Source organism: Astatotilapia calliptera, chromosome 20, assembly GCF_964374335.1.
Source record: "Astatotilapia calliptera chromosome 20, fAstCal68.1, whole genome shotgun sequence".
NCBI classification, from domain to species: domain Eukaryota; kingdom Metazoa; phylum Chordata; class Actinopteri; order Cichliformes; family Cichlidae; genus Astatotilapia; species Astatotilapia calliptera.
Genome location: NC_137441.1, coordinates 28,610,668 through 28,637,764, shown reverse-complemented (window position 1 = coordinate 28,637,764; position 27,097 = coordinate 28,610,668). Strand labels below are relative to the sequence as shown.

General features: G+C 38.5%; 1 protein-coding gene across 3 annotated transcripts; it reads right to left on the bottom strand.

Moving 5' to 3' along the window:
* Positions 1–15: 15 nt before the first annotated feature.
* Positions 16–27,097, bottom strand: osbpl2b (oxysterol binding protein-like 2b). 3 transcript variants are annotated; one of them, XM_026153838.2, is made up of 14 exons: positions 26,911–27,097; positions 10,906–11,279; positions 8,486–8,612; positions 7,871–7,946; positions 7,313–7,447; positions 6,903–7,000; positions 6,627–6,809; positions 6,350–6,457; positions 5,570–5,659; positions 5,160–5,280; positions 4,614–4,739; positions 4,391–4,514; positions 3,877–3,967; positions 16–3,165 (listed from the first exon to the last, which is right to left on the bottom strand). In XM_026153838.2, exons 2-14 carry the CDS (start codon positions 10,940–10,942, stop codon positions 3,063–3,065), a joined length of 1,419 nt encoding a protein of 472 aa, XP_026009623.2. In that variant the 5' UTR covers positions 10,943–11,279; positions 26,911–27,097; the 3' UTR covers positions 16–3,062. The 3 variants fall into 3 exon arrangements, with proteins under 3 accessions (XP_026009623.2, XP_080151555.1, XP_026009625.2); XM_080295429.1 differs by lacking the exon at positions 26,911–27,097 and adding an exon at positions 17,277–17,356; XM_026153840.2 differs by lacking the exon at positions 26,911–27,097 and adding an exon at positions 14,631–14,792.

The window sequence follows — 27,097 nt, the reverse complement described above, 5'->3', positions numbered from 1 at the left end:
GAAGGGTCCCAAAGCTGACATTAGGATTTTATTAGTAGACATTTTCCCCATTCATAGAATCTAACAAGCTGTCCACAGTATGGATACAACCCCTTACAGACCCCTCCCGACTTCAAAATAAAACTTCTGGTTGTCACCAAAAACTGTTTAAATACTATAAAAATAAAATCAATTGCACAAATATGCCATTTTGCTTGCGATTACTTCTGTGCAACACTTTTACACATATATTACATCGACAACCACATGACACAATCGAAGAGAAACAAAATTTAACAGAAAACATTTTCCTTAATAGAAAGAGCCAACAATCAAAGCAACATAAAATCCTAGAATTAGTTAAATAACGTTTATTAGTTGTATAACTGGTAGAGCTTGATGAGCACTGATGAACGTGACGGTTACATGTGTTTAGTTTTCGCCAGTTAGTAGTTTACAGTAAAAAATTACCAAGATCATTGTGTCTGTTTGGATTCATGTACAGCTGCAGAATTTGGTGAGTGCTTGACTTTAGCCTTCTGTGATGGCGCACTGGGAGTAGTGTTTGTGCAATAAGCTTTTTAATAACACAAAACAAAAAAAAGTTGTTTTTAGGTTGTTTTTAAATGAATGTAAAAGTTCTGGATTGTACTGGTGAATTTAACCCAACATGTCCTGAATAGGTTACAGATACTGTACTGGCAAGTAAATCAGACAGATGTAACAGCCACAGTCAAAGGTTCAGTGTTCAGCTGGTGAATGTTTGCTTCAAGCCCCAATTAGGCGCTCTGCTCTTTCCTAAGCAAAACATTAAGAAACGATTTTGCTACAAGAGAGAAAAAAAAAAAAAACTCATTCATAAAACACCATAAATAACACACAAGTTAAAAATGGAAAACAGACAAGCTCGGGCACTAAGCATGACACGGTAATCCATTTTTGAAAAAAATAAAATAAAATAATACAAATAAAAGTCAAATTGAAGATGTGACAACACGGCTACCTGTAGTGACAAGTAGTACAAATAGGTTTCAAATTATCTGGAATGTATTAAACTAAGGCTGCAAAGTCAATATATAAAAAGGTACATCTCACTACTCAAAAGTGAAGGTGTGTGTGTGCGTGCGTTCAATGTGTCGCTGCGGGTGGAGGGGGGGAATGTTAAGCTGTGGTACAATAACAGACACGTGCAAAAGTTGCATAGGGTCGGTGCTGCAAGCTAAATATTCATGTGAAAATGTGATTTTTAATACAGAAACAAAACTAAATGTGATTAAAAATTAGATGCGTGCCATAACGTACTGAGCAGGGATCGACTTCAGCAGAACGCATCTGTCAAACAAAATTAGGCGCGTGTGTTACGATGTTAAGTTAGTACGCACATGTGAGAGCTGTAACCTATTTGTTCTACATTTCTCACTCTATCAAAACCGCAGGGTGACTCGAGCTCTGCCTAAGTGCTTTAATCGAAAGCATTACAATGTTTAAAAACTTTAACCTTTTAATAAAACCTCAGCATAGCAACAAAAATTTAAATTAAAAAAAAAAAAGAAAAGAAAAGAAAGAAAAAAAAAAAGAAAAAGATGGATTTCATCCCAGTATTCATTTACCAACATGTCTGTATCCTAGAATCTGAAGGGAAATGTGAGTCCTGCTCAGTGACGATGCATTAAAATAATAATGAATGGGTTAAATGTAGAGTCACACTGTTGTTGAGCTCAACACAAATCAAAGGGAAACTGCACAACAGTGGACCTCATCTCGAGTTACCAATTTCTGGGACCCTGTTGGGACACTGCCAACAATCCAAAACATCTACAGTCTTTTTTTGTGTGTGCCAACATTCATTAGAGAAGTTCCGGCTTTTTTTTTTTTTTCCTCCTCACTCAGAAATAGTGTTTCTGCTTGGCACATAAGTGTAAGAAGCAGCCTGCACAGACACAAAAGACTACAATCATCACTGTATCGTTTCTGCTTGTTTTGTTGTCCTATTATACGAGTCGACGCCAAGTTAATCTGCGGTCCGTTAACTTTTCTGTAGTCGCCATTTTTCTCCAGTTTTTCCCGTTCATGTCTGCTTATGTCACTTTGTCCATGAATCCATCCACCCAATCCTGCCACAGAACACAGTTATCTAGAGCTGCATTTGATACTCGGATTACACCGACAAGTTTCTTCTATGACGATAGTGAGATTTATAACAATCCAGTTCCTTTAGGCTCATATTTTCTAATTCATATCCGCACAGAAAAAACACCCTCTCCTGTTAATATGGCTTTTAGGTGCTTGTACGCATTTATACACGGGTTCACACAATAGATGAGCATATACCATCACTGTAATATTTACTTCTAGTCTTTTTGGACTCCTCTTAAGTTCACTAGTTAAAAGAATGAAAAAAAAAACAAAAAAAAACAAAAACAAAAACGACTGAACAACAGTTTCATTCACAAGCAGCTGCAGATCAACACCCTTATCCTCTAAAGTCACATGTTAAACTGGGAAAATTCATTTGTGACATGTGAATGTTTTTAAAATGCTGCCATCAAGAGTCTTGGCGGGCAGATCCTCGGAGCACAGAGTTCAATAGCAAAGATGTTAAACATTCAGAACGGACCTGTGAGGTTTTTGAGTTGTTACCAACTCTCTGCCAGAGGGATTGACCTGGAATTAAATGGCCATTGTGCTCTAAAGTGTGCTTCAGCAGGGAAACAGGAGATGTTAGTCGATGATGGAGAGTAAGACTTGGAAATAATATAACAACTTCTCTTAAGTGTGTGTGTGTGTGTGTGTGTGTGTGTGTGTGTGTGTGTGTGTGTGTGTGTGTGTGTGTGTGTGTGTGTGTGTGTGTGTGTGTTTGTCAGCGCAAAAAAACCCCCAAAACAATCACTTTTACTGAAGACTCGGCAGTCAACAACGTTCAGCTTCTTTGTATGCATTTCCAATCTGAGTTGGTGTGCCTTGATGATGATTTGTATCATTTTATCTCCAGTTAATGACCGGGGGTGGGTGGGGGGGGGGGGGGGGGGTGTAACGGGAGGTTATAGATATGGTGGAGGAGGAGGAGAAAGGCAAGTAGGTTTTCAGTAGATATCAGGCAAGTCTTGGTAGTTCCTGTTGAAGTATCCACCAGTGTAGATCCAATCCTGAGAACCTGTGTATGGATTGGTGCCCATCTGGAACCACCTAAAAAAAAAAAATCAACACAGGTTACACTTCCGTAGGGATTTACTATGGCTTTGGTCTTAAGTGTGTTACCAGTTTCTAGATATAACTTTTACAATTAACCTCCAAGAAGTCTGTGTATTATTTTCCACCTGCATTTCCCTGTCAATCTGTAATCTTAACAGCTGTCCTTCCTTTCTGCGTCTTCAGCCTGCAGCTCTTTTAATCCATTATTCAGTTCAAAACTTTCTTCACAAACCTCAGTTTTCATACGGTATAAACAAATAAATCTCATCAATGATTAGTGAGCTTTAAATATACAGACTTCGCTTCACTGAATCCGTTTCCAGCCTTTGTAATAAAGTAAGCGGATGTTGGTAGCTTCGATTTTATTAAACAGAATGAGAGTGGAACACAAAATGTCCATTATGTAAATAATATTTTCTTAACACTTGCAGTAAAAGCTACATTCCATGTTGTGGCCATGGGTGAGGGTAGGAATGTAGATTAACCATTATGGTAACAGATTCTCCTTTAGGGCTCAGCTCTACTCTTAACAACTAACCAGAACAGTTTCTGCACCACTGCAATCCCCCTGCTATTCTCATGTACACTGGACATCTAACAGCATCATGAAAACTTCATTACTTTTGGTATATTTTGAAGCTGTTGTAAAGGTTACCACAGAAAAATTTATTAAAGTGAATGCATGTGTTAGTGTGCGTTTCTCACCTAGTAGACCACTCCTCATCTCTCTTGGCTCTCTCTTTTCTGGCAGCTCTCTGTTTCTCCTCCAGTCTTTCCTTTTCTTTACTGGCCTCATCTTCACAAGAATAAAGAGTTGAAAGGTTTCAGATTGTAATAAAACAAGAAAAAGTCTTGTGCTTATTTACCCCTTTAATTTCATTTGTTTCCATTTTTCTTTAGGCACCTGTGGAACTCACTCACTTTGGATTGCACAATACCATCAACATCCAGCAGGTGGAAGCACTGACTTATTGCCAATCCTTTGCTTTGAGCAGCAGAAGTAAAACATTTGTAGTTTCTTTTCTTTATTGGTTCTGTTTTGTTTTTTGTTGTTGTTGTGTTTTGTTTTACTTTCACAGAGTGATCATTCTAAAAGTCGTCTTAAACATCCACATAGTCATAGCATACTAGTTTTCTTTTTAAACAACAGTTCTGTCAAACAAGTTATTGAATGTCAGCCAGCGACGCATTCAAATTTGATCAGATAAAAACTAATTACCCATGTTGCTGTTCTCCATTGCTCTGATGTCAGGCCTGAAGCGACAGTCTGTGTGGGGCAGGATGGCCTCCATGCCGGGCTCCAGCTCATTCAGACACATCGCAAAGTTTGTGAAGTTGTACATCTGGGAAACAGAGAAAGAATAAAAGATGTCAAGAATGAGTGTGTTTGCGTGTGTGCGTTCTGGGCCACCAATTTGGATGTGTAACTTTATTTTTGATACCACAGAAGAGTGTGCTGGTCTAGAGTCTATCCTCCATAACAGAGTGCTTCCTGGTACAACAGACACAGTCTCTTGGACTTCGGGCATGTCATCTGCGTCATCGTTCTCAGCGCCCTCAAGTTCATCCTGTGAATGATACAACTCACTGTAACTACTGGACCAATTGATAGCATCAGCAGAGACTGAACGCTGCAGGCACAAACAGTTACCAGCGAGATCAAAGCTTCTGTCAGTATCTGTTTATTTCCAAACCTGCAGTTTGGAGCATTTGCACACAACTACAAATAAATAAGCAGACTAAAAGGGGAAGAGCTGAAAAACCTCTGCACTGATCTACACAAGCTTGTTAGTTTACCTAGATACGACCACACAGATTGCTGTGGACAATAACAGGAAATCAAGACAGAAGAAGAAAAGGAAATATGACTTAGATGAATTTATTTATTTTTTAAAAGAAAGAAAGAAAGCCCACAGACTGGCACTACACTGTTGTTTTTTTATGATTTCTTATTGCAGATGTAAAATATTAGTTGCACAGGTTCTTACATTTTTCTGCTTTTTGTTGTCTCCTTTCTTCTCAGACTTCTTGTGTACTTCATAGGCCTGAGGGTCGACACTCCACATGCATTCAGTCCATTTCCCATAGATGACAGCAAGCTTCTTTTTACTGGATAGAAACGGAAGATGAAAACGACAGTAAGAAGATGTGGCAGGAAAAGGAGCAAAAGGGCAAGACACAAAAAGTTGGAGATGCAAGTGGAGAGAAGAAATTGTTAGAAAAGACAAAAAAAAAAAAAAAAGGAATGTAAAAAAGAAAATGGTCAATAATAGGAGAAGAAAAGTACAATGGAAAATGAGATTGAAAATAATGAAAATGCATTAGCATGTCTTTTTAAACGTTTGAAGACAGAAAGATTCACAATGTAGGTGACAAACCAGTTAGAGTAAACACAAACCTCTTGTCTTGGATGTATCCCTCCACTTTGTGTAGCTCTTTGCCAAACATCCCACAGGGCTTGAAATTCAACACACATTTGTCTCCAGTGCTGCAGGAAAAATGAGACAAGAGCCAATTAACATCTTTTCACTGGCAGAGCTCATTATAGTGAATTAAACAGACAAAGCAACATCATTTGACATTATAAAGTGGTGGATTTATCATGCAATTATACGTTCATATAAATCACTTTGCATGGCTATTTGTATAAAAGAGGTTCATGTTCAAACCCTGCTGTTTTGACAACAGTTAGTCAGTGCAAGTAAGGTCTGGCTGATTCACAGTTACTAGCATGAATCTGTGCAACTGTGTGAATAAGACACAGCACGCTTAGCAATAAGGACAATAAAAGCTTTGCACTGCTTTCCTAGAAAAATAAATGTTGAAGGAGACGTTGTTTGCCTGTGAAGCCACACAGACCATAAGCAGGCTGGTGTCTAGTATTAGACGAAACAAGGAAGGTGCACGGCAGGAATGGAGAACTGTGGGTAAACATTTGTTAGCCTTACAGTGTTTCATCTGAACTTGACTGCAGTCATTTCCTCACTCTAGTTATAGGGAAGCATTGTGATCAATACAGGTTAAACACTTCTTAGTATCTAGTTCGGTATTTTTTTTTTTGGTATTTATTTATTTATTGTCATTGTCAAGAACAATGAAATTGCGTTTGGGGCTTCCATACAACCCAAAAAAAAAGAAGAAAATAATAAATTCTATCATGCAAGCATCATTTAAATACCTGTGGTTGACTATTTCTACTGTGCCATACTGTTCTATCCACAGTTTTCCCAGTATGACATTGTGTACACAGCAGTTAGGGTTGCTCCATGTGTATGCCTCCCTGTGCCTGGATGAAAATTGCAGGGGGGAGAAAAAAGGAAGAAAAAGGGGAAATAAGAATGAAGGAGGAAGTTTTAAGAGGGAAAGGTGAAAAAAAAGTCAACACAATGAGAAATCAGTTTTAGAATACAATTAATGAATAAATAATTTAAACGCAAAGATTTTAAGTGACCAACTTGAGTAGCTCTAGTGTGATAGTCCCTTTAGGCTCTGCCTCAACACTCTTGCCCCAGAATTTAAGTTTAGGGTAGATGGAGCCGTGGAACACGAAATCCCCAGCCAGGCTCTCTGCATGAAATGCACTCACTGGAGGATGATGGGATACCTGCTCAGACACTATTCGGAAATCCTGGTCCTCTCTGCAAGAAGCAGGGGTGAAAAGAGAGACTGAAAGCTAACTGGTAAAACAAAGTGACCTCACAAAAAACGAGAGAGAAAAAAAGCAAGTGTACCTGATAAGTTCATAGGTCTCTCCCAGCAAAGGATTAAAGGGCTTTCCAGTTCTGTCCCACTGCGACGCAACTGCTGACACAGCAAAAGCAGCTACTGCCTAAACAGAAACAATTACAGACCAAGTTAGCATGCGCGTATGTGTCCAAGTCATCTCTTGAGTATGTCTGTTAGTGTTTTGTTTTTTCCTTCTCCCCATACTATGTCCAGATTATTTGCATTTCATTTATGATATTCGATTAGATAATTTTTTTGGTGGCTCTACTACAACCATTCAAAGCAATGGACAAGAGAGGTAAAGACAATGTCATTGTGGGGAGCTAGGGTGGAGTGGGTGGAGAAGAGTGTCAGGGGTGACAGCAGAGAAACATGGTAGATGACACAGGACGTGTGTGTCCACGTCTCTCCCTACCCGCATGCGCTCTATGGAGTCGGACATTGAGGAGGTTCTGTTGATGAGGTAAGTGTGTTCCATATATTCCGTGATTCTCTGCAGGAAGCTCAGCGGCTCGTTGAAGGCAATGGGCATCGTGATCTTGGACAGTTCCTGTTTAACATTAAGATAAAAGCTGAATATACTCTATTATATCACAAAAACTGTAATTGTGTCAGCAGCCAAAGCACTAAACACTAGTTAAACCACAGGTTAACTAGAATAACTCCTAAAATACAACATGACTAAACACAGTAGTGCATATAAAGGGGGAAAAAATGGAAAGAAATTACAGTAAATTATAATGGGGAAAAAAGCTACCTAACATATTACCCTTTATACTATTGAACTCTAAAACGTTTTTCAAATTGTGGTTTTAACAAGTAATTTTATGTAATACATTTTTCTTGTTTCAGTTTATCTGTGTGCAAATTAAAAACTGTAAATACTGCCCAATATGACTATGAAAACCTCTCTATGAAAGCCTTTCATGTACAGAAGAGAAGCTCTTAAATCTGATAACCAGCTTTCCCTTACCAGTCCAATACATTTTTTCAGGATACTCCACACACTGATATTGTTTCTGGAAAACATGGGTGCAGGGAGAGATGTCCTGAAATGGAGAAGAAAAGAAATATCCAAGGTTGCAGATAAGAGATAGTGCGTTCAGGTTTGTTATCAGGGCAGAAGATAAAGAAATTCTGCACGAAGATAAGAACAAGTGCAAAGCCAATTCATCTCACCTCTGTTCACAGGAACTAAACCCAGTCACCTAACTATCCTAAAATTCCTACTTGGTAATTTTCCACTGACATCTTAAAATTTATAAAAGGAAATTAACTCAAGTAAACACACCACACCTTCACATATAGGTCACCCAAGTCAGCCCCCCACTGTGAACAACAACAAATCTTCCCCCCCCCCCCTTCCCCCCCCTCATTATTTTTAAGTTTAAAAATACGTCACCTTTAAACTGCTGCACCCATTGTGTGCCTTTCTGTGTATGCGTTTTGTATGAAACTGAGCCATTACAAATTGTGACCCTGCCCAAAAATGTTCCACTTAACTCAATTGTTTTTGACCAAGAGAGTACTTATCCACAAACAAGTACACACACAGCAGATGGAATGTGGGTGAGGAATGCAGGAGTACCTGTGTTTCTTGATGCCATTTTCTTGTGGGACTGATCCATTGTTCCTCTGGCTGCTGCTGTCAATCCCTTGTGCATCTTTGAAACTGGCCTCCGACAGCCCCTCGCACGACTCGTCCGATTCCAGGCCTGCGGAAGAAAAAGAAATGTGGCATTCAAAGAAAACCGACGTCATAGATATCCACACCATGTCATCTTCTTTACACTTGTTGTAAACTAAGAAACCTGGGACAACAACAGTAAACTTGTTTATGAGGTAATAACAATCTACGTCTCAATTCAAACCTTTCACATAAGGAAGCCTGGCCACGACAACATAGGGCCACATTTAACACAAATACCTTTCGGCATCATTGCTCAACATGGAGGAGAGCATATTATAAGGAGTCATATTCGCCATCATAATCTCAAAAAAAGGACAGATTGTGAATATCTTGCATCTCGTCAGTGGATTTAACAAAAAGGCAGATGTTCATGGCGTGGGAATGAGAATGGGCTGGAATAATCTGCAACGTAGTACTGTAGGATGGAGTTGTGGGCAATTAAAGGTGGTGCATTAACAAAAGCTTAAAAACACTAATGACTATCATTACTCAGAAAACACGCCTAATCAGGTGTCAGGTACAAAGGTGCATTGTTCGTATCGTCACATAAGTCACAACAAAATATTTTATTTTAGTACTGAGACACCCTGCGACAGACTGGCGACCTGCCCAGGGTGTACCCCGCCTCTCGCCCTATGACAGCTGGGATAGGCTCCAGCGCCCCCCGCGACCCTGAAAAGGATAAGCGGAAGCGAATGGATGGATACTGAGACGTCGCAAGTTCCACTTCCTGAGAAACAAAATGTATTGCACAGTATGAAACTGACTCATTAAATGCAGGATGTGCAACACAAAATTATTTGTCACACATTAGTGTTGACCCATAGCCAGGGTTGTGGAACTTTAAATATTTGATAATCTCTTTTCATGTATTATATAAGCTGCACTTCAACAATGTCTTTCAAGCTTCTGTAGGTGTTATGAAGGTGTGCCCCGGGCAAATCATCAAGCACATTAGTAATATTTTTAAAATAAATAGTTACAACAAAATATTTGAGGGTAAATTAAGAAGAGAAAAAGATGCTAAAGCCAAGCCAGATGATACCTGATGCTACCACATAAATAATAGATCACCCCTGTTCTGCATCTGTCTCAAATTACTAAGATGATCATAACAATGGCACAAAGACAGGTGCAGGCACACACATAGCCCTTTTATTTATACCTGAATGGAAATGACTTGCTAAAGTGACGACAGCCATATAGCAATGGCTCTACGTCAACATGGGGTAATCAAACAACAAAACAGTGATTCTAATATTTATTAACAGAGAACACCACCCTGCCTGCCCTCTTATTATCCTTGCACAGAACGAGCTGTTAAATAAGTGGCTGCACTGCTAATTTATCTACAACAATAAAGTGTTTGCATGCCTTTATTTCTCAGAGTTAATATTATAATCATATTTCAGCATTCAATGCTGAACCTACACATGCTGACTTCATTAATCATGAGATTTTATATTGTTTTGATGTCTTCTAAACTTGAGGTAGATCTGCCTAGAGTAAACAGTTCAAAGTTCATCTCTCCTGAGTTTCCAGGTATCTGCTTCCAAGAATGCTTGCTCACAAACCCCAGGCGAGTCACCATGGCTGTACTTTGTAATTGTAAATGGGTACTGCTTGATATCAGACCTTCACCTGGACTGTAACATTAGGCTGCACGAAATCCTGAGAGTGCTGACTTCAAGGACTATTAACTGCTGCTCACCAAAAAAAGAAATGTGAAAATACTTTTAAAAAGAGTGAAGTCTAGCTGGCTTCCTCAAATATGCTGATTTGGGGTAGTCACTACTATCCCACTGACACAAACTTTGGCAGTTTCTACCAGATGAAATTTCTTTGTGAATATAATACAGGCACACAAGTATGAACCACACACCCTCCAGGTTGTTGTTGATATCACTAATCATAGTCGTAAGACAGCCAACCTCTGAATTATTCAACTAATCATCAGACGAAGGCAGGTTAAGTTCCACTGGACAGCATTGTGCTTCGACAACAAAAACAGACCATCTAATTAGGAGTGGCAGCCTCTTGCAGAAAAACCATGTAGCAATTTCCAGAGAAAGACTAAGACCTAAGAAAAATAACGATTACATATATACACATCAGGTCTAATAAATACCAAAACGCTAAACAAAATATTTCTCTTCCTCTAAAAACCCTTTTTAAGTTTTTAAACTACCAAAGGAGAAGTGAGAACTACAAAATCACAATACAGTCCTGAAATACAGGAAGCATGCATGTTTCCCCTTTCTTAATAAAAGATAAACTAGAGGGAAACACATCAATAAGTATGTACATTAAGCACCCACCTGTGACGGCATCGAAGAACTCATCGTCATTGCTCATCTTCTAGAGTCAAAGCTGACCAGTTGTTTAGGACAGATGTTGAACTTCTAGCACATGTTCCTTTTGGTGGCTGCTCTGAAAAGTTACTCTGGAGGGAGACCTGTCAATCTAGGTCTCGCTTGAGTGTCACCACAACAACAGAGCAATGTTTGTCTGATATCGAGACAATGTCCCAAATACAGCTTCACACAGATTTTCAGCAGATGGTCTGTCCTCAGAGGAATGACACCAGCAGATGTCAATTTGAGCAAATCAGCTGCTTAGTTAGCAGACAAACAACGGATGCACTTCCAGTCTTCAATTTATGTGGCTCTTTTGACCAAGGCAAATGAATAATCTGTAGAAAGAAAAAAACGAAGAAACAAATATATTACTAACAATCAATATTAAAAGGTTATAACTAGTGTTTACTTGCCATGTTTGTTCCCTCCACTTTTTTTAAGTCAAAAGTGGAAAAATAAAGTCAACACATTAAAGTTCAAACCTCCAAAAATGTGTTATTTTTTGTTTGTTTTTTCTTAAAATGGGTATAATCCTTTATTCTCATTTAATTAATTGTAAATGCCTTTATACAATAACCAACTTGCACAAAACCCCCCAAAACAAAGTCGAAAAATTTTTGAAACCAAATTACTTGCACAAATTTTATACAAATTTTATGTATAAAGGCCTTAAGGGTGTAAACATACTGCTGGGATCATAATGTTCTTAGGTTGCAATAATCCTGCAATTTAAGGTAATTTATAACTGAAATTGCCGTACCCTCCACTCCCTCCAAGGGATTTCTACTTTCTTTGGAGTTGAAACAATTTGGGAGAATATAAACCATCATATGATTTTTCTTCAAACACATTCACACAAGCCCTAGAGCAACAATTCAATGGCAAATCAGAGACCTTTGTGAGCTACAGAAAGCTGCACACAATGTCATTGCATCCTTCATGCTCTGAGTACTAATGTACTAAGAATAATCAAACTTTTAACACATTTTCTTCCATTTCTGGAATGATAACCTTCAAAAATAAAAACAACATGCAGAGAAGATTGCATTAAGTGGACCATCTTGATGCTCTTTACAGTAGATCTAACCATCTGTTCCATCCGCTCAAAGTCTGCTTGTTCTGTCACAGTCACAATTTTGTCTATCATGGCTTGTTGCGTGAAAACAGAGATGTTTCTAGTTCAGTAGTTACACAATTGGGACACCACTGTCACAGGCATTCTGGGTCTTTGTTACCCTCTGCTTGGTACATTAGCTTCACCCAGTTTAAAAGCAAGACCCAGAATAACTTGTAACTCCCCAGGTCAAAATTACCAGCCCAGAGTTTTGAGAGTTTCAAAACACATTTTAACATGGACTTCAATTTTCAAGGAAGTAAAAGGAGTTGTTTAATTAGTAACTTAACCTTCAAGAAATACAATTCATAATAAACTGAAACTCCAGTTTATTCATCACACAGAACAAAAAAGTAATGCCAACGGGTCAATGAGTGTGTCAATTAGGGCTGCACGATTAATTGTTAGAAAATCGCGATCTCGATTCATACTTATGTGCGATCACATTTCCAAATGACAACGATTAAAAAAAAAAAAAAAAAAAAAGACGACGACGATTGTACCGCATTTTGATCCGGGACGTAATCTGCATGAAAACAAGCGCTCACTCTTCCTGCTCAACAAATGACAAGGGCGGAGCCTTATACCACGTGATACAGAAGCTGTGCCGCGTGATGCTAAAATTAGCAGGGAAAAAAAACAACGGCGAACACGTCAGGGATGACGACAAAGTGACAGGAGAAAATCCGTCCCAGTCAACCACCCAAACATCAATAACGGGAACCTTATACAGCCCTTCCCTATACCCGTCGAACTCCCGCAGGCACAAAGAAATTACGGAGGCTATCACTTATCACCTGACCAAAGATATGGCTCGCATCAACACTGTGCAAAACAAGGGATTTAGGAAAATGATCAACACCCTAGACAAACACTACACAGTGCCGTCCCGCAACTATTTTTCTATTGTTGCACTACCTGTTCTATACACGCAGCGTCGAGCAACGGTGGAGACGGAATTTCAAGCAGTACAACATTTTGTGGCAACCACAAAACGTGAGACATTTGTTGTTTTTATGTTTATTTATTGTTTTTATGTTCAGTTTCAACTGTTACGAAGTTGATGTGCAGTTAATAAGTGCAATAAATATTTATACTGGAAAAGAAAATCGTGAGAGAATCCTGATCTCAATTCTAAGCCAAAAAAAAAAAAAAAAAAAAAATCGTGATTCTCATTTTATGCAAAATCGTGCAGCCCTAGTGTCAATTAATTAGCAAAAACCCGAGCTGCACTTAAAAAGGAATTTGTTCACTGTGCCGACCATATTTAAAAACCATTTAACATGTAAAAACCTCACACAATATGTAAAAAGATTTTTGTTACCATTACACAGAATATTTTCATCTGGACACTGTTTAAAAAAAAAAAAAAAAAAAAGCTTAGTTTTACAACCACTACTACCATGTGCCTGTTCTTACCAGTAATATAAGATAGCATACATCATTTTATTATGACACACCCCACATGTCAAATCTAGATGGCACCCTCCATTGGCAGGGTTACACATATATGCAATATTTACTTACAACTATTACTAAAATTATATGCAATCTTAATATTTACAAGGCAACGAAATGCTCAGGATGTGTGCAAGACACACATCCTGAGGGAAGGGGAACAGGCAAAGGTGAATTTGTGTAAGACATACACATCTCATTCCACTGTATTCTGTGCGTTTTTTGTTTTTATTTTTATTTAATCCATTTTCCAATAAATTACATTGACACTTTTATCTACTACTGCCACAGAAAAAGAACTTTTGTAGATGCCTATTGTAGGACAAACAGTCCCATGCTAGAAGAAATTTTTGACTAATGAAGGCATGGCCCCATCCATCTAATGCAGGGGTCCCCAACTCCAGGCCTCGAGGGCCGGTGTCCTGCAGGTTTTAGATCTACACACCTGAATCAAATGATTAGCTCATTACCAAGCCTCTGGAGAACTTCAAGATATGTTGAGGAGGTAATTTAGCCATTTGAATCAGCTGTGTTGGATCAAGGACCCATCTAAAACCTGCAGGACACCGGCCCTCGAGGCCTGGAGTTGGGGACCCCTGATCTAATGGAAAACTCATTCTTATGGTCATAACTCCACTGATCAAGTTTTTAATCAGTGTTCCACCGTTTAACAGCTTTTAAAATTAGCAAAGTTCCATTTGCATTTACAATTTTCTGATTTATTTTAACAGCAGTATTTCCATCAGGAGCCAAACCAAATTACCAAATGTTATCCACTGTGTTTACAGCAGCCTTTGTGAAGCATAATAATAAAATTGTTTCAGATGAACCTATTTTGGGATATGCAAAAAAAAAAGTTGATACCTACAGGTTACACTTAAGAAAAAAAAAGCATCTCTAAACACAAAAATATGAATATTAATTACATTAATATAATTGTATATTAAACAGTAAACCTAAATTCCCTTCTACCCACTTGCTGCTTATTGGGATCCTCCTGCAAGTAATAGAGAGAGTAATAGCAAGTAATAGAGAGAGCACAGATTAATGTCTAAATAATACAGTAATGCAGTGTGACAGACCTCATCTCCAGAATTATAAAATCTTTACATACCTGAAGCATAAAGAAAATCCTAAAAGAAATATCCAGTCTCATACAGCTGACTGATTTAGAAGATAAAAATACCAAATTCAGTCTTGTTCCCACTCGCCTGGCCTTCTACACACTCGCCTGGCCTATTTCTACACAGTGGATGGGTTTTGCCCTTGCCAGAGAAAGGAAACGCCTTCAGCACACACATGAACTTTGGCCTCTGCGTCCACAATTGATAAGGTGGACAGAATGGATGATAAACTATTATTCAAATATTCTACCAGTTAACTCTGTGTCCAACTCAGCATTTTTCTAACTTGTGAAAGGCTGGCTTAAATAAGATCTAGATTTTTTTTTAAATTAATAAATAGAATCTCTCTCATTTTCCTACATTCAGTATTAGAAAGGATTTATACCAACATTTTTTAAAAGCAACAAACAAAGAAAAAAGAAATTCCACTATAAAAGGGAGTTGACTGTATCAGCTGATCATATCAGTCAGGAGATCTACAGGACAAACGTGATATTTCCTGTGGCCTCACAAATCACATAAACTAGGGAACTCCCAAACCTTTAAATGGTTCTGCAGGACATTTTGGAATCCCAACCGGAGGAAATCTGACTAATGCACTTGTCTACCAGGGTTTGTGTTGAAAATATGATTGAAGAAAACACCACCTTCTCTAACTCACTTCTTAAAGATTGAGTCGTGGTATGATAATCCTTATTCATATTTCAGTGCATTCATAGTCAGTGGTCTGTGGAAGCTATGTGAACATAATGTTACAGCAGATTCTGAACAAAGCTGTCAGTTAAAAGGCATGTCGCACATTGTCTTCACATCACCAAATGAATTCCCCCCAAATACCTGACCACTGAACCTTATATACAGCTATAGTATACAGCAACAGAATGACAGACAAAACACGTTTTCCCAACCTTAACATCCATGCACAAAGCAAATATGACTGAAAATAAAATTTGCGTATGACATTAAATGTTTTGTACAATAGACAGGCCACTTCACAGTTTGTAATTCAACAGTGCTACAATCTCTGTCACCAGAATCAATATCCTTCAGTGAAGCTTTCTAAAATAAGGCAATATCAGAAATGGATATCCATCACATTTTCCTAGCTCCACTAAGGCACACAGAGAAAACAGGAAGATGACGAGTGTGTGCTTTAGTGATGGAAACTATCATCAATAATAGAACTGCATTATTGACTTGATGAAATAAGCTGACCTAGTTCTCACTCAGAAAAGTCAAGACAACACTGACTCGAACTCTAAGCTCATTTCTCAAACTGCTCTTTGTTCACAACCCATTAAAAAGCAGACCCATTTTATAAGGTTGGTTAAACCTATTCAGATCATAAGAAAATTTCTTTTGATAGAGATGCAGCACTTGAGACAAAGTATGACTACTGCACTCAGGCTGTAGCTGGTCTTTGTAAGATGTCCAACTAACACTACTTCTTAAAGCTGTTCTGAAGCACAGTTTCAGAGGCACATGTGTTTAGGTTTGTGTATTTGAAAAGTAGTAAACTGAGTGCAATACTTGGAAATTAAAGACTGTCTAATCTATTAATTCTATGTGCTCTAATGTATTCCATTAACAACACTGTTAATTTAGTATTCTTTTATATTTTGTAGAACAAATATTTCCCCAGGATTCCTTCTCAGCATCAGCAACAATAGATGAAAGTGAAAATAAATTCTTCATAATCACTGACAAGCCACCGTTTTTATCTGCACACACTAAAACTTGAATTTCAGTTTAAATCCATGTTTAGAAGTTTTGTTTTGCTTTTTGATAGTCTTGCATTTTTAAAAGAACTTACTTTTCATTCCAGAATTGTGCAGATAAATTAAACAGATTCTAACACACACCCACAGACAGCGAGAGAAAAAGAGAGGTATCCGATTGGCTGCAGCAAGCTCTCAGATCATATCACTCGCTGTCTCACACGCCTTGTGAGCCATTACATAACCATGACAGACATGGCACCATATGAGCACCACAACCACTCTCCTCCGTACTTTGATAATAGCTCACCAAATGTAGCCACAAAAAAGGTCAGCAGATGAAAAAAAAATATACACAGAACAGAGAGATAAAGCTTTGGAACAGAGATAACTTTACCCCATTCCTCATTCATGTAACTCATTTCAAATACAGACCCACAGACTAAGCTTTCTGATTTAGTTCACTGTCGGTGTCCATTTTTCCAGAAATATCAGGAGAAAGTAAAATAAAACTGTTATGAAACTTTCTAAATCAATAATTAAATAAAGTTAGTTAATTACCTGCAAAATTAGATATAGCAGTACCCATATCAAAGCTTGAGCTAAACCTAAAATAAAACTTTATATCATGAACTAATCCATTTTTTTTGGATAAAATGATTTATAAATACATAGTGACAGGACCAATAATATCTTCTCTTTTGAAGACAAAGACAGACATTTTAAAATATTACACAGGGTACGTGCACAGTTTATCCCTAGATTTTCTAATTTTGATAAAACATGAGACACTACTTAAACTAAAGCAATTGTTACAAGACAAGTGATTGTGTCAAATCGCACTCCGAGTCCTTCATTAATTACAGATTGTAAAAATTGTCACCAAATGTTGTACAATCATTTGAAATGCAAACCTACTGATGCCAAAATTCCATTCATAAGCCAAGTAATGTCTGTCTCTGCTGTCCACCGCAGACAAAAACATCCAAAGCCAAAAGGCGCATAGAGAGAGAGTCAAGAGACTGGCAGAGGTAGAGCCAAGGTGAAAGAAAGTAAAGGACAAGGTTGCCATGCAACATACTGATACAGCATACACACACCTCTATATTTCTCTTTACACACACCTACCTCAACAGGGGACACACCTCTACAGACTGAAACACATACCACATACCAAGTCAGTTTCACATACAAACATGCCACTGATGGCAGAAACCAAAAAAGGCTAACGTTAGAGAAAGGTTGCACCTGAGGTAGTGCTGTACTTCTGGTGATATGGCACTAGAGCAGGGCGATATGGCCAAAAATATTTATCACGATATATATTTGAAAATTTGCGATAACGATATAACTGACGATATAATTGATGCGAGACAAAATACAACTCCACAACATTACTAGCGCAAAAAGACAACCTTCCATTTATTTTCACTTAAACAAGAAGCTGGTTTTTATGTACATTAAAGCTTTATAAAAATGTAACAGTGCAAATGCAAATTCCTTGCTGAAAGTTTAACCAAAAGGCATTTCCAGTAGAAATGGGCTGACATATCCTGAGCATAACCATGTATAATATCCACTGAAGTTAAAAAGAGGTGCTTTGCAACATTAAACTGCAGTGTGCAGTACGTATTTTTCGGACCATAAGGTGCACGGGATTATAAGGCACATTAAGCGAAACAAAGCAGTCAGATAAATCAAACTTTATTAAACTCATTCTTCTTGCTTCCTCCACTTCTGTACCATTGATTCCTTAATGTTGAATTCTCTGGCAGCTGCTCTATTCCCATGTTGTTGCAGTATATTAATGACTGACCTCGTATTGTGGATGGATTATCTCAGTTGTTCTCCTGACTGAAGTTTGGTCCGTTTACAGCATCCTGCCATGCGATTGCATTTGTCTCTAACCATGAGGAACCTTCACGTTAACTTTTATAAGTGGAAAAGTGTTAGTGTTCGTCCTCCAGCTTCACTGTTTATGTTATGCTAACATAGCTGTGTCGCTAGCGATCACGTAGCACATCATAATATACCAGCTAGCCCAACTTCAGTAACCCTACAAACGTCACTGCTGTTTAGTTTCCTGTCTTCATTTATGTTGGAAGTGATAGCAGAGCTGTACGTTTGAATTTTTTCAGAAATCTCTCAGTCAGAACATGCTATATCATGCTTAGGTAACTAGCGAAACTAGCGAGCTAACTTCCGCTAGCTTCCTGCTAACTTCTAACTCCGTTAAATGTAATAACTTTTGTTTTCATGGATGCCTGGAAGTTAAACTTCATAGTTACACCTGGTAAAGCAGCAATGCTGATCGTTTTATTAAAGATGAAAGAATTTAGACAGTTTTCAACTCTCAGTGATGCTGCAGTGTTGTTTGACCTGAAGTCAAATATTCGGAGTTTAGGACCCAGATTACTCCCAGATTTAAGAGCATCTTAGTCCGACAAATACGACAATAACAACGACCGCTTGCATGTTCTGCAAAAAAATGTGCTTTGTTGTGTATCTGACAGACAAACACCAAACCAGTTCCACATCACGGAAGTTGCACCATTTTTACAAACCAATTCTGGTTCCTCAACAATCGGCCATGTGCGTATGAAAACAAAGGCACTGCGCATGCGCATTTTACTCCCATTCTATCGCGATATTTCATTTTCCTATCGTTGCCTAACATTATACCGGTATTACCGTGAACGGTATAATATGGCCCAGCCCTATATGGCACAATACTTTCTTTGCTGATTAAATAGAATTGGTAAGGTAAGCTTCCACCATTTGTCTAGTTGCTGAATCTGGGACTTTAAGAAAAACGAACGGTTTTCAGATACAAATATCTATAAAGGTAGGCCTGAAAATATTTGTTGCCTAGCTCCCACATTAACGTTATCATTTTATTATTTGCAGATAGAGGTACTTTACACTGTTCCCTTACTTCCAAATGGGTTGCCACAGCACATGGAACCGCATGTTTGATTTGGTACAAATTGCCCTTCCTAAGGTTACTCTGCCATTTATCCAGACTTGGGACCAGCACTTTAAGTACAGTAACTTCTGTTTCCCTGGGACTAGATTTCTGTCCATCGGATATCTGCTAATAGTTATATGGTTAACATTCTCACTGGCCAGGTTAAAGTGTAGAATAACTGTTTAATACTTCAATGTGATGAAACAGGAGCCCCCACCCCTCACCCCAATTTTTCCTCATAGTGATTTATGGTGTTAGGATAGCCCACAAGGACAGCAAGTCCACACTGAAACTAAGAAAGCATCTGTGCTTTGGTTCTGTTTGTGCATATATAGAGACAGGACTGGCAACTGTTCTATAACCCAAATGTGGCCCACTGTTAAGAGACCTGTTCTACCACAGCCAGAAGGGCTATCTAATGCAGGACTGTGTGAACTAAATGTTAGCTATTGTTGTTAATATTAGTTCCTCACATATAAGAATGATCAGTCCTGGACTTTTTGTTGTTACTAGTCTCTGTGACACAGAGGCTTATTTCTATGAACCTGCGGTTCAGGACAAAATTATACTCTGTGCTGATGTCATTTCATGTCACTTTGATAGTTCCCGGAACTTTTCGGTCAAATAATGCCAAATGCATATTATAAGGACACACGGATAACCCCTGCAATTCACTGTCATTCATCTGATACACTTTATATAGACATCTAAATACTCAGATGCCACACTGCTATTTATGTCATGTGATTAAGTTTTCCTAGCAAAGGCTCAAGGTTAAGATGAAGGAAATGGGTCTCATCTACCATTCTGAGAGAAGTAGGAAGGATGTGAATGTGGCCTGAGAGACAACAGTGGGAACAAGAATCACAGACAGGCCACTGTGTTAGAGGGAGTTCAACAGAGAGCAGCATTTTGCTGTGTGTGCTGTCTGTGCACTAATGAGTGCAGAAAGGGAAGGGGGGGGGGATAAAAAAAAAAAAAAAAGAAGGGGGGTGGACAGAATCGCTATGGAGATCTGAGTGTTAATAGGCATTTGTGCTCTGTAGATGTAGCTGCAAGTAAACTAAAGCCAAAGCAGCAACCCAAGGAACTGAACTCAGAAAGCACTCAGAAAGTAGTGCACTACTGAAAAACAGCAAGTTACTCAGGAGGAATGAACCTAGCTTGGTCTTGTTGAACGTGGTGACCCCAACCACTCTGCCTGCTCATTCTTAACTTTCTCTTCATGGTTTTGTGCTGGACGTAGGACACATCAAGTCCTATAGAAATCTACTGGAAAATGTTTCTTTTTTTGCATCTAAACATTTTGCCATTAAGCTTATAGTCTCAGTCACCCATTTTGGGTCATATTGAATTTATATTCTGCTAGAAAACGGGTACAATGATTTATTGAAACAGGCGCAAATACACATGAACATACAGTGTAAGGCAACAAAAAAAGTGTTTGCACTATTCTAACAAAATTTATCATTCAACACAGCCTAAACTCTCGCACTGAAGCCTTCTTGTAATTTCTGTCAGTAGTCTCCAGGAACAGTTCTTTAGGCTTCTTGAAAAACATTCAAAGATCTCATTTGGCAAACAATGGGTGGATCAACTCAAAGGCCAGATGCATTTCCCAGGTCCTGTATCAGGTCTCTGCACACCAAGCAGAGATATGCCAAGTTTTCAGCCAATAGCTCTTTGAGAATTAACTTGTAAAATTATATTTTTGCACCGACATCTGTCAAACTGTCATCTTTGAAATTTTTTGCACATTCAACTAAAGAAATGAGAGCAAATTATGTGTTTTTGCAACAAGCTGCTGGTAACAAAGCACTTAAAGTTACAATTCATAACATATACATTGTGAAGTCTTCTGCTATGTGTAGACATAACACAGAACAACGAAGTATTTGGTTAATGGTGAGTTTAAGATTTCATTTATCCAAACTCACCATTATGTGCGTGGTCGCTATTTTTTTCTAAGGTCCATATTGGTTAACAATGAAAAGCCATCTCATCAGGGATTCAAACCTCTTACACCCCAAGTTTGAATCAGTAGTTTATAATGGTTCATGATGTTTTAGTTTCTTATCTTTTCAGAAACATGTCTGTATACAGGAAAGGCTGTTACGTGATTGTCTTAAGCCCAAGCATCTTACAAAACACAAATGTTTGTACTGTAAGCCAGTACTAGACTGACGTAGAGCAAAAGTTATTTGAGCAAGAGTCTAACTGGGTGAAATGACCAAAATTAGTTTATTTTGTGTTCCGTGCTTCCTGTTTTCATCACAATCAGAATCAGAATACTTTATTAATCCCGAAGGAAATTAGGGTTACAGCAGGCAGCACGCTAATGGCGCATGCTGTACTTACAAAGGAACCTTCTGACCAACTTTAAAAAATAAATAAATAAAAATACATAACATGAGGTAAGAGGAGGAGGGGAAAAAAATATACATAACATGAGGTAAGAGGAGGAGGGGAAAAAAAAAAAATACATAACATGAGGTAAGAGGAGGAGGGGGAAAAAAAACAAAACTCTACTCAGACTGAGCTCCTAGTGGGAGAACAGTTTGATAATAGAAAAAACACCTCAGCACAAAAAGCACATGACTGTCAATACACCATAGAAACACAAGACAAGCAACAGGGGCAGGTAAAGGGTAAGAGAGAGCCGGTGTAGACAGCGCATCCGGTCCTGCAGCATGTCTGCGCTGGTCCAGTTGACTGCCATCTTCCCCGGTAGGGCACAAGCATCGAAGGCGTTTGGAAAGGGAGGGGGGGAGTCAGTGTATGTGTGTGTCCAGAGTTCAGCTGAGACAGTGTCCTTCGCCCCGCCAGGCTAAGTAAACAGTCTTCCAGCCAACCCAGGTGGCCTTGCATGGAATGGGGGGAACAGTCTAAACACAGTCGTTATGAGGGTGTTTTGTTCAGCTCCAGCCTTGAGGCCGCAGCTGGCGTCGAAGGGGTCTCCGCATGAAGTGATGATAGTTTTTACTTTAGTGCGAACAACTCATAAATTTCAAAGCTGTTCTAACAGTCCAACACTGGTCTCTCAATCTCCCCTTGGAGAGCCGTGAGCTTTCTATGATGTTATCCAAACTTACGTTCCAAGCTCCAAAGAGCTGGCGAATGGAAGTAGAGCACAAGACCAACAGACGGTCTAACTGACAATCATTCACAAATTACTTTTTATTATAGTATACTGAAACTATGAAATCAAATTCAGTCTACTTCAATCACAAGACTAACCTTACGGAGTACATCCACTGACTGGAGCACTTTAGAAAAACTAAGTGCTAACATTAAAACCATTAATCCATTTAAAGAGAGGAAATTGCAATAAACCACACCCAAACAGCCTCAAATGTACACTTTTACATCTGATGCAATAATAACTCAAATGTGTGACGAAAAGTAAACTCTCCTATGAGAATCAAGTACAAATCTTTTTTCCATGTTGGTCAGATCTTTTTTGATCCTTTTGCATTTCTTCCTCTTTACTGTAATGTAAAACATGTTTACAGATTATTTAAATGATAGAGTGAAAAATCTTGCCGTATAATAACAAAAGCTCCCAGTGAAACTTCTGAAATACACTGAGGACTCATGTAACCTCTAGATTGCATAAGTCATTCAGCCTTAGAAGTGAGGAAGTAGGGGGTGAAAAAAATGTCTCAAACAAGTACACAAAAACTGTGGAGTACATTTGCAAATGTAAAGAAATTAGCATACATATAACAGAGATACAGAGATGTAATTTGATGCTCTATGTGTATGAGTTTATGTGACAACGAATTTAATGTCATGTTACGCTGTTACTTGGAAGTAATGGAACAAATTACTTAATGACCCATCAGAGAAAGTAACACTGCATTATTTTTAAGAGAAGTAATGAATAATATGCAATTTATTATTTTATTTAATTTCTTGCCCCACTCTTTTTTTTTTTTTGGTAACACCCCTAACACTGATGAGGTAAGTTTCTAAAGACTAAAGGTAGCTCCAAACAAATGTTTCATTGAATTTGTTGCACTTGAGATCTAAGCTCAATCATATGTGTAATCATGTGCGCTAGTCTATCCTGTCTGTTTGTCTTTCAAATATAAGGGAGGAGCTTGTTCTCTTTATTCTACTCCTGCTTGAAGTCAAGTAAACCCCACTGGGCATAAGATACTGTCTCATTCTGGGCAGGATGCTTGAACGTATAGTTTCACACACTCTCTCTCACACACACACACACACACACACACACAACACTACTGAACAGTGTGAGTCAGCGCATACCAGTGATACCTGCTAGGAAGAAGAACCTGCTAGGAGGAGTTTTACCTTCACAGTGTATGCAGAAACAAAGCCTGCTCAGCATCTTGCCTGGAAACTCCCTTGAATTGTCCACCCATTAACACAAACAATGGCACTCCTGAGTTTAGATAAAACATGTGCACAAAAGCATGTTTTGTGATCAGCATTGTTTGCACTTGAGTTGTTATTTGACAGGTTCAGGTGACTGGGTTTAAACTTTCTCTGCGTTCTGGCATTTAGGTAAAAAGGTATGTGGAGCCACATTTCCAATGGATTTTAGAGACAACCAGTCAATTTCACATTACCAGAATATACTTTAATTGCATTTTATAGGGCACCTACAGTTATAAATTACCAAAGGAAAAATATACCAGTCTTTTTTTGCTTCAGAGAAACTTCTGAAAGATCTTTAATTTACTTTTGAGGAAATCGTGCAGTTTCGTGTACATGATGCAACTGTACGAACGACAGAATATCACAATATAATGTGATACACAAACAACATCATCTATTTTTAACAATTAATTAGAAATTTAAAGAAAGAGACACAAAGCTGCACTAAAGATTTCATGGGTCTTCACCCATGCTCCACTTAAATAAATTGATTCAAATTTAGCTTAGCAGAAGCAACCTAGTATTTGCTAACAGACAAATCACACTGAAAACATACCTACACCAAGACTCCTCCCTGCTTTCCAAATACAACTACTGATTTTGCATTTGCTGACCGTCCCATTGCTGCAACAGTTAGGTTTCAACACTGCTGAAACCCAACTTTTGGGACATGGCTTGCAACATCTTCTTCCTGTTCACTTAAATTTAGCCACAGAACTCAACTACAAGAGCATTAGGCAGGCTAATCTCCACCAGAGCCATTGCCCTATTTTGCTCATTTAAAAAGATCCACCAAAATTCAATGGGTCTTTCCTCTGCCCACGTACCACCGCTCCATCAAGCTTCATGAAGGTCAGGCTAATAATCGTTTGTGCAATCCTGCTGAAAGACAAATTGTACTCATACAAACTTTTTCTAATGTGAGGCAGAAAAAAAATACAAAAGCAAAACATAAACAAAACACAGATATTCCACAACTGAACGCTCATAAGCATTTATTCCATGAACACTTTAATTAGGCAATTGCTGTTTCAACAAGGACAACTGCTCATCTAGCTCTCAAGTGGAACTACATTACTCTAAGGTAACTACCTTACCTGTGCTAGTAAACTTACTTACTAGCACAGTGTAAAGCTCCCCTTTCAAATGGAATCTATTGCCATAGACACCATGGTGAGGGTAATTAAGGTACCTTAGGGAGGAAAACCCATAACTAAATGACAACAACTGCAATTCCAGAGAGGACAGACTAGTATGTCATGTAAAGATAAAAACAAAATGTGTCTACCTTCATACTCCTGTGGATAAAGCAACAATTTTTTTAAAAAGGGAAGTTCACTTTAATCCTAACCATACAAAAGATGATTAGCAACAATAAAACAGCTACTACGTGAAGTACATAACACAGAGCATCCTTTCAGTGCAATGTTCTGCTGGGAAAGTTTCCATGCCAGCTTTTATACTTTGACAAATAAAACCCATAATTAAACTGACCCCCATGGAGCAGCACTCACTCTCCAGGCAGGACAATGCATGCTGTAACACCACAAAACCTGTCAAGGAATGGTTCAAGGTACATGAAAAATATTCTAAAGTGTTGGCTGGGCCTCCAAAGCCCCAAGATCAACACATAGCAACTATGGGAGTCCAAAAAGCATAATCCACAGGATCCAAAAGATCCACCCCCACTGTACCATCATGCAAAAAAACAAAACAAAAAAAACACCATCACCACCAAAAACAAAACCTCTCATTTTTTTTAACAAACTCTTAAAAAGTTTAAGACATGACATGACATGCTGGTCAGTCACAGGAGCTCGTTCAGTGAGAGACTGAGATTACCGAAAAGCACCACTGAACGACACAGGAAATCTTTCCTGCCTGTGGCCATCTCCCTGTACAACGCATCCACTTAACACACTGTTTACTGCTACAACTACACATGTTTCTTTTCCAGCTATTTATTTATGAGTGATGTATGTATGTATGTATGTATATATTGTACTATTCTTAGTTAGCGTATTGTCTGTCTTGTCTTAATGTTGATTTATAATGGAGCACTGTAACAAAAAATAATTTCCCCCAGGGATCAATAAAGTATTCTGATTCTGATTCTGAAAAAGGGGAACTTTTTGTTCATCATCTGCTTAGATGATGTTATTTTGGTTCAACGTTTTCAGTTCAACTTTATCAAATTGTGGTAGTCAAAACATTTGTGAATTGCCTCACAGTTATTACTGACATATCTACAAAAGATCGATATCAAATGAACAAACAATGCTAAGCAGATTGACCGTCAGTAACACAGTATCACTTCCTTACATTAAGTTCCTTAGTGACAGTGGAAACATGCAGTAGTACTACTATGAATGCCACTGAGCAATATGTCTGTCAGGGAGAGTAGACAAACAGATGACTGTGTCAGAGCAAACCTTGTGTCAATGACCTAAAGTACACCAGCTTTAAACGACAAACCTTTGTTTAATCTCTTGCGAGTCAGATGCGGATGTAATCGGGAAGAAGTCAGCCTGGCGGGGAGACATTACCAATGTTTGCTGAGGCAGTGAAACGTGATAGGAAATGAATTTAATCTGCACCTTTACATAAACTGCTGCAGGTGAAGAAAATGTGACGGTTTTAATCTGAATAGATGTTTTCCTCTGAAGGACTCCCTCACACTCAACCATCAAGAGCTTTTTACCAGCAGCTTTTTACCAGCACACGGAACTTAATCGTTCTGCTTGCACTGACAATACATTAAAAATACCCAAATAATAATTATATTCTAAATCAATTACCAATTAAACCTTCACTGACAACTTGAAAAACACCCAGCTCTGACAACCCATCTAATAAATGCTACTGTAAACTCTATGCTTGCTAACATAATAGCATACACTTTAACTTGCCAAATTTAACATGTGACGAACTATACAATATTCCTAAATGAGAACAATGTTTTTAAATCATTGTTCCCACACAACAAACTGACAGTGCCGAGGCTGGCCGGAGCTTTTTGACAGCTAGCGCTTTACCATTAGCGGGCGGGCTAAAGAAAAATAAGGTGGCTAACTAGCATGGTTAGCCACCTTTTTGAATAGAGAGGCCAAAGCAAAATTTAGGGCACTGAAAAGAAAACATAAGACCATAGAAAGACCAACGGAATATCTGTCATCGTACCTGAGTGGCGTGAGCAGGCTGAATGTATCTGCAAGTCCAGAAAGATGAACAAGAATTTACTGTGTAGCCTCAGCTTGACACAGCAGCGGAAGTAGCTGGCAAATGGGGGCGTCGTTAGATAGACGACAGACACAGTCTGCAGCCAATGAGATGTAATCCAGGAAACGTTTAACCAATGACAATGCGC

Coding starts and splice junctions, on each gene's coding strand:
- osbpl2b (XM_026153838.2), bottom strand. CDS start 10,942: ATGAGCAATGACGATGAGTTCTTCGATGCCGTCACAG. Junction 6,458..6,626: donor ATCACACTAGAGCTACTCAA/GTTGGTCACTTA, acceptor ATTTTCATCCAG/GCACAGGGAGGCATACACAT. Junction 4,740..5,159: donor ACAACAAAAAGCAGAAAAAT/GTAAGAACCTGT, acceptor TATCATTCACAG/GATGAACTTGAGGGCGCTGA.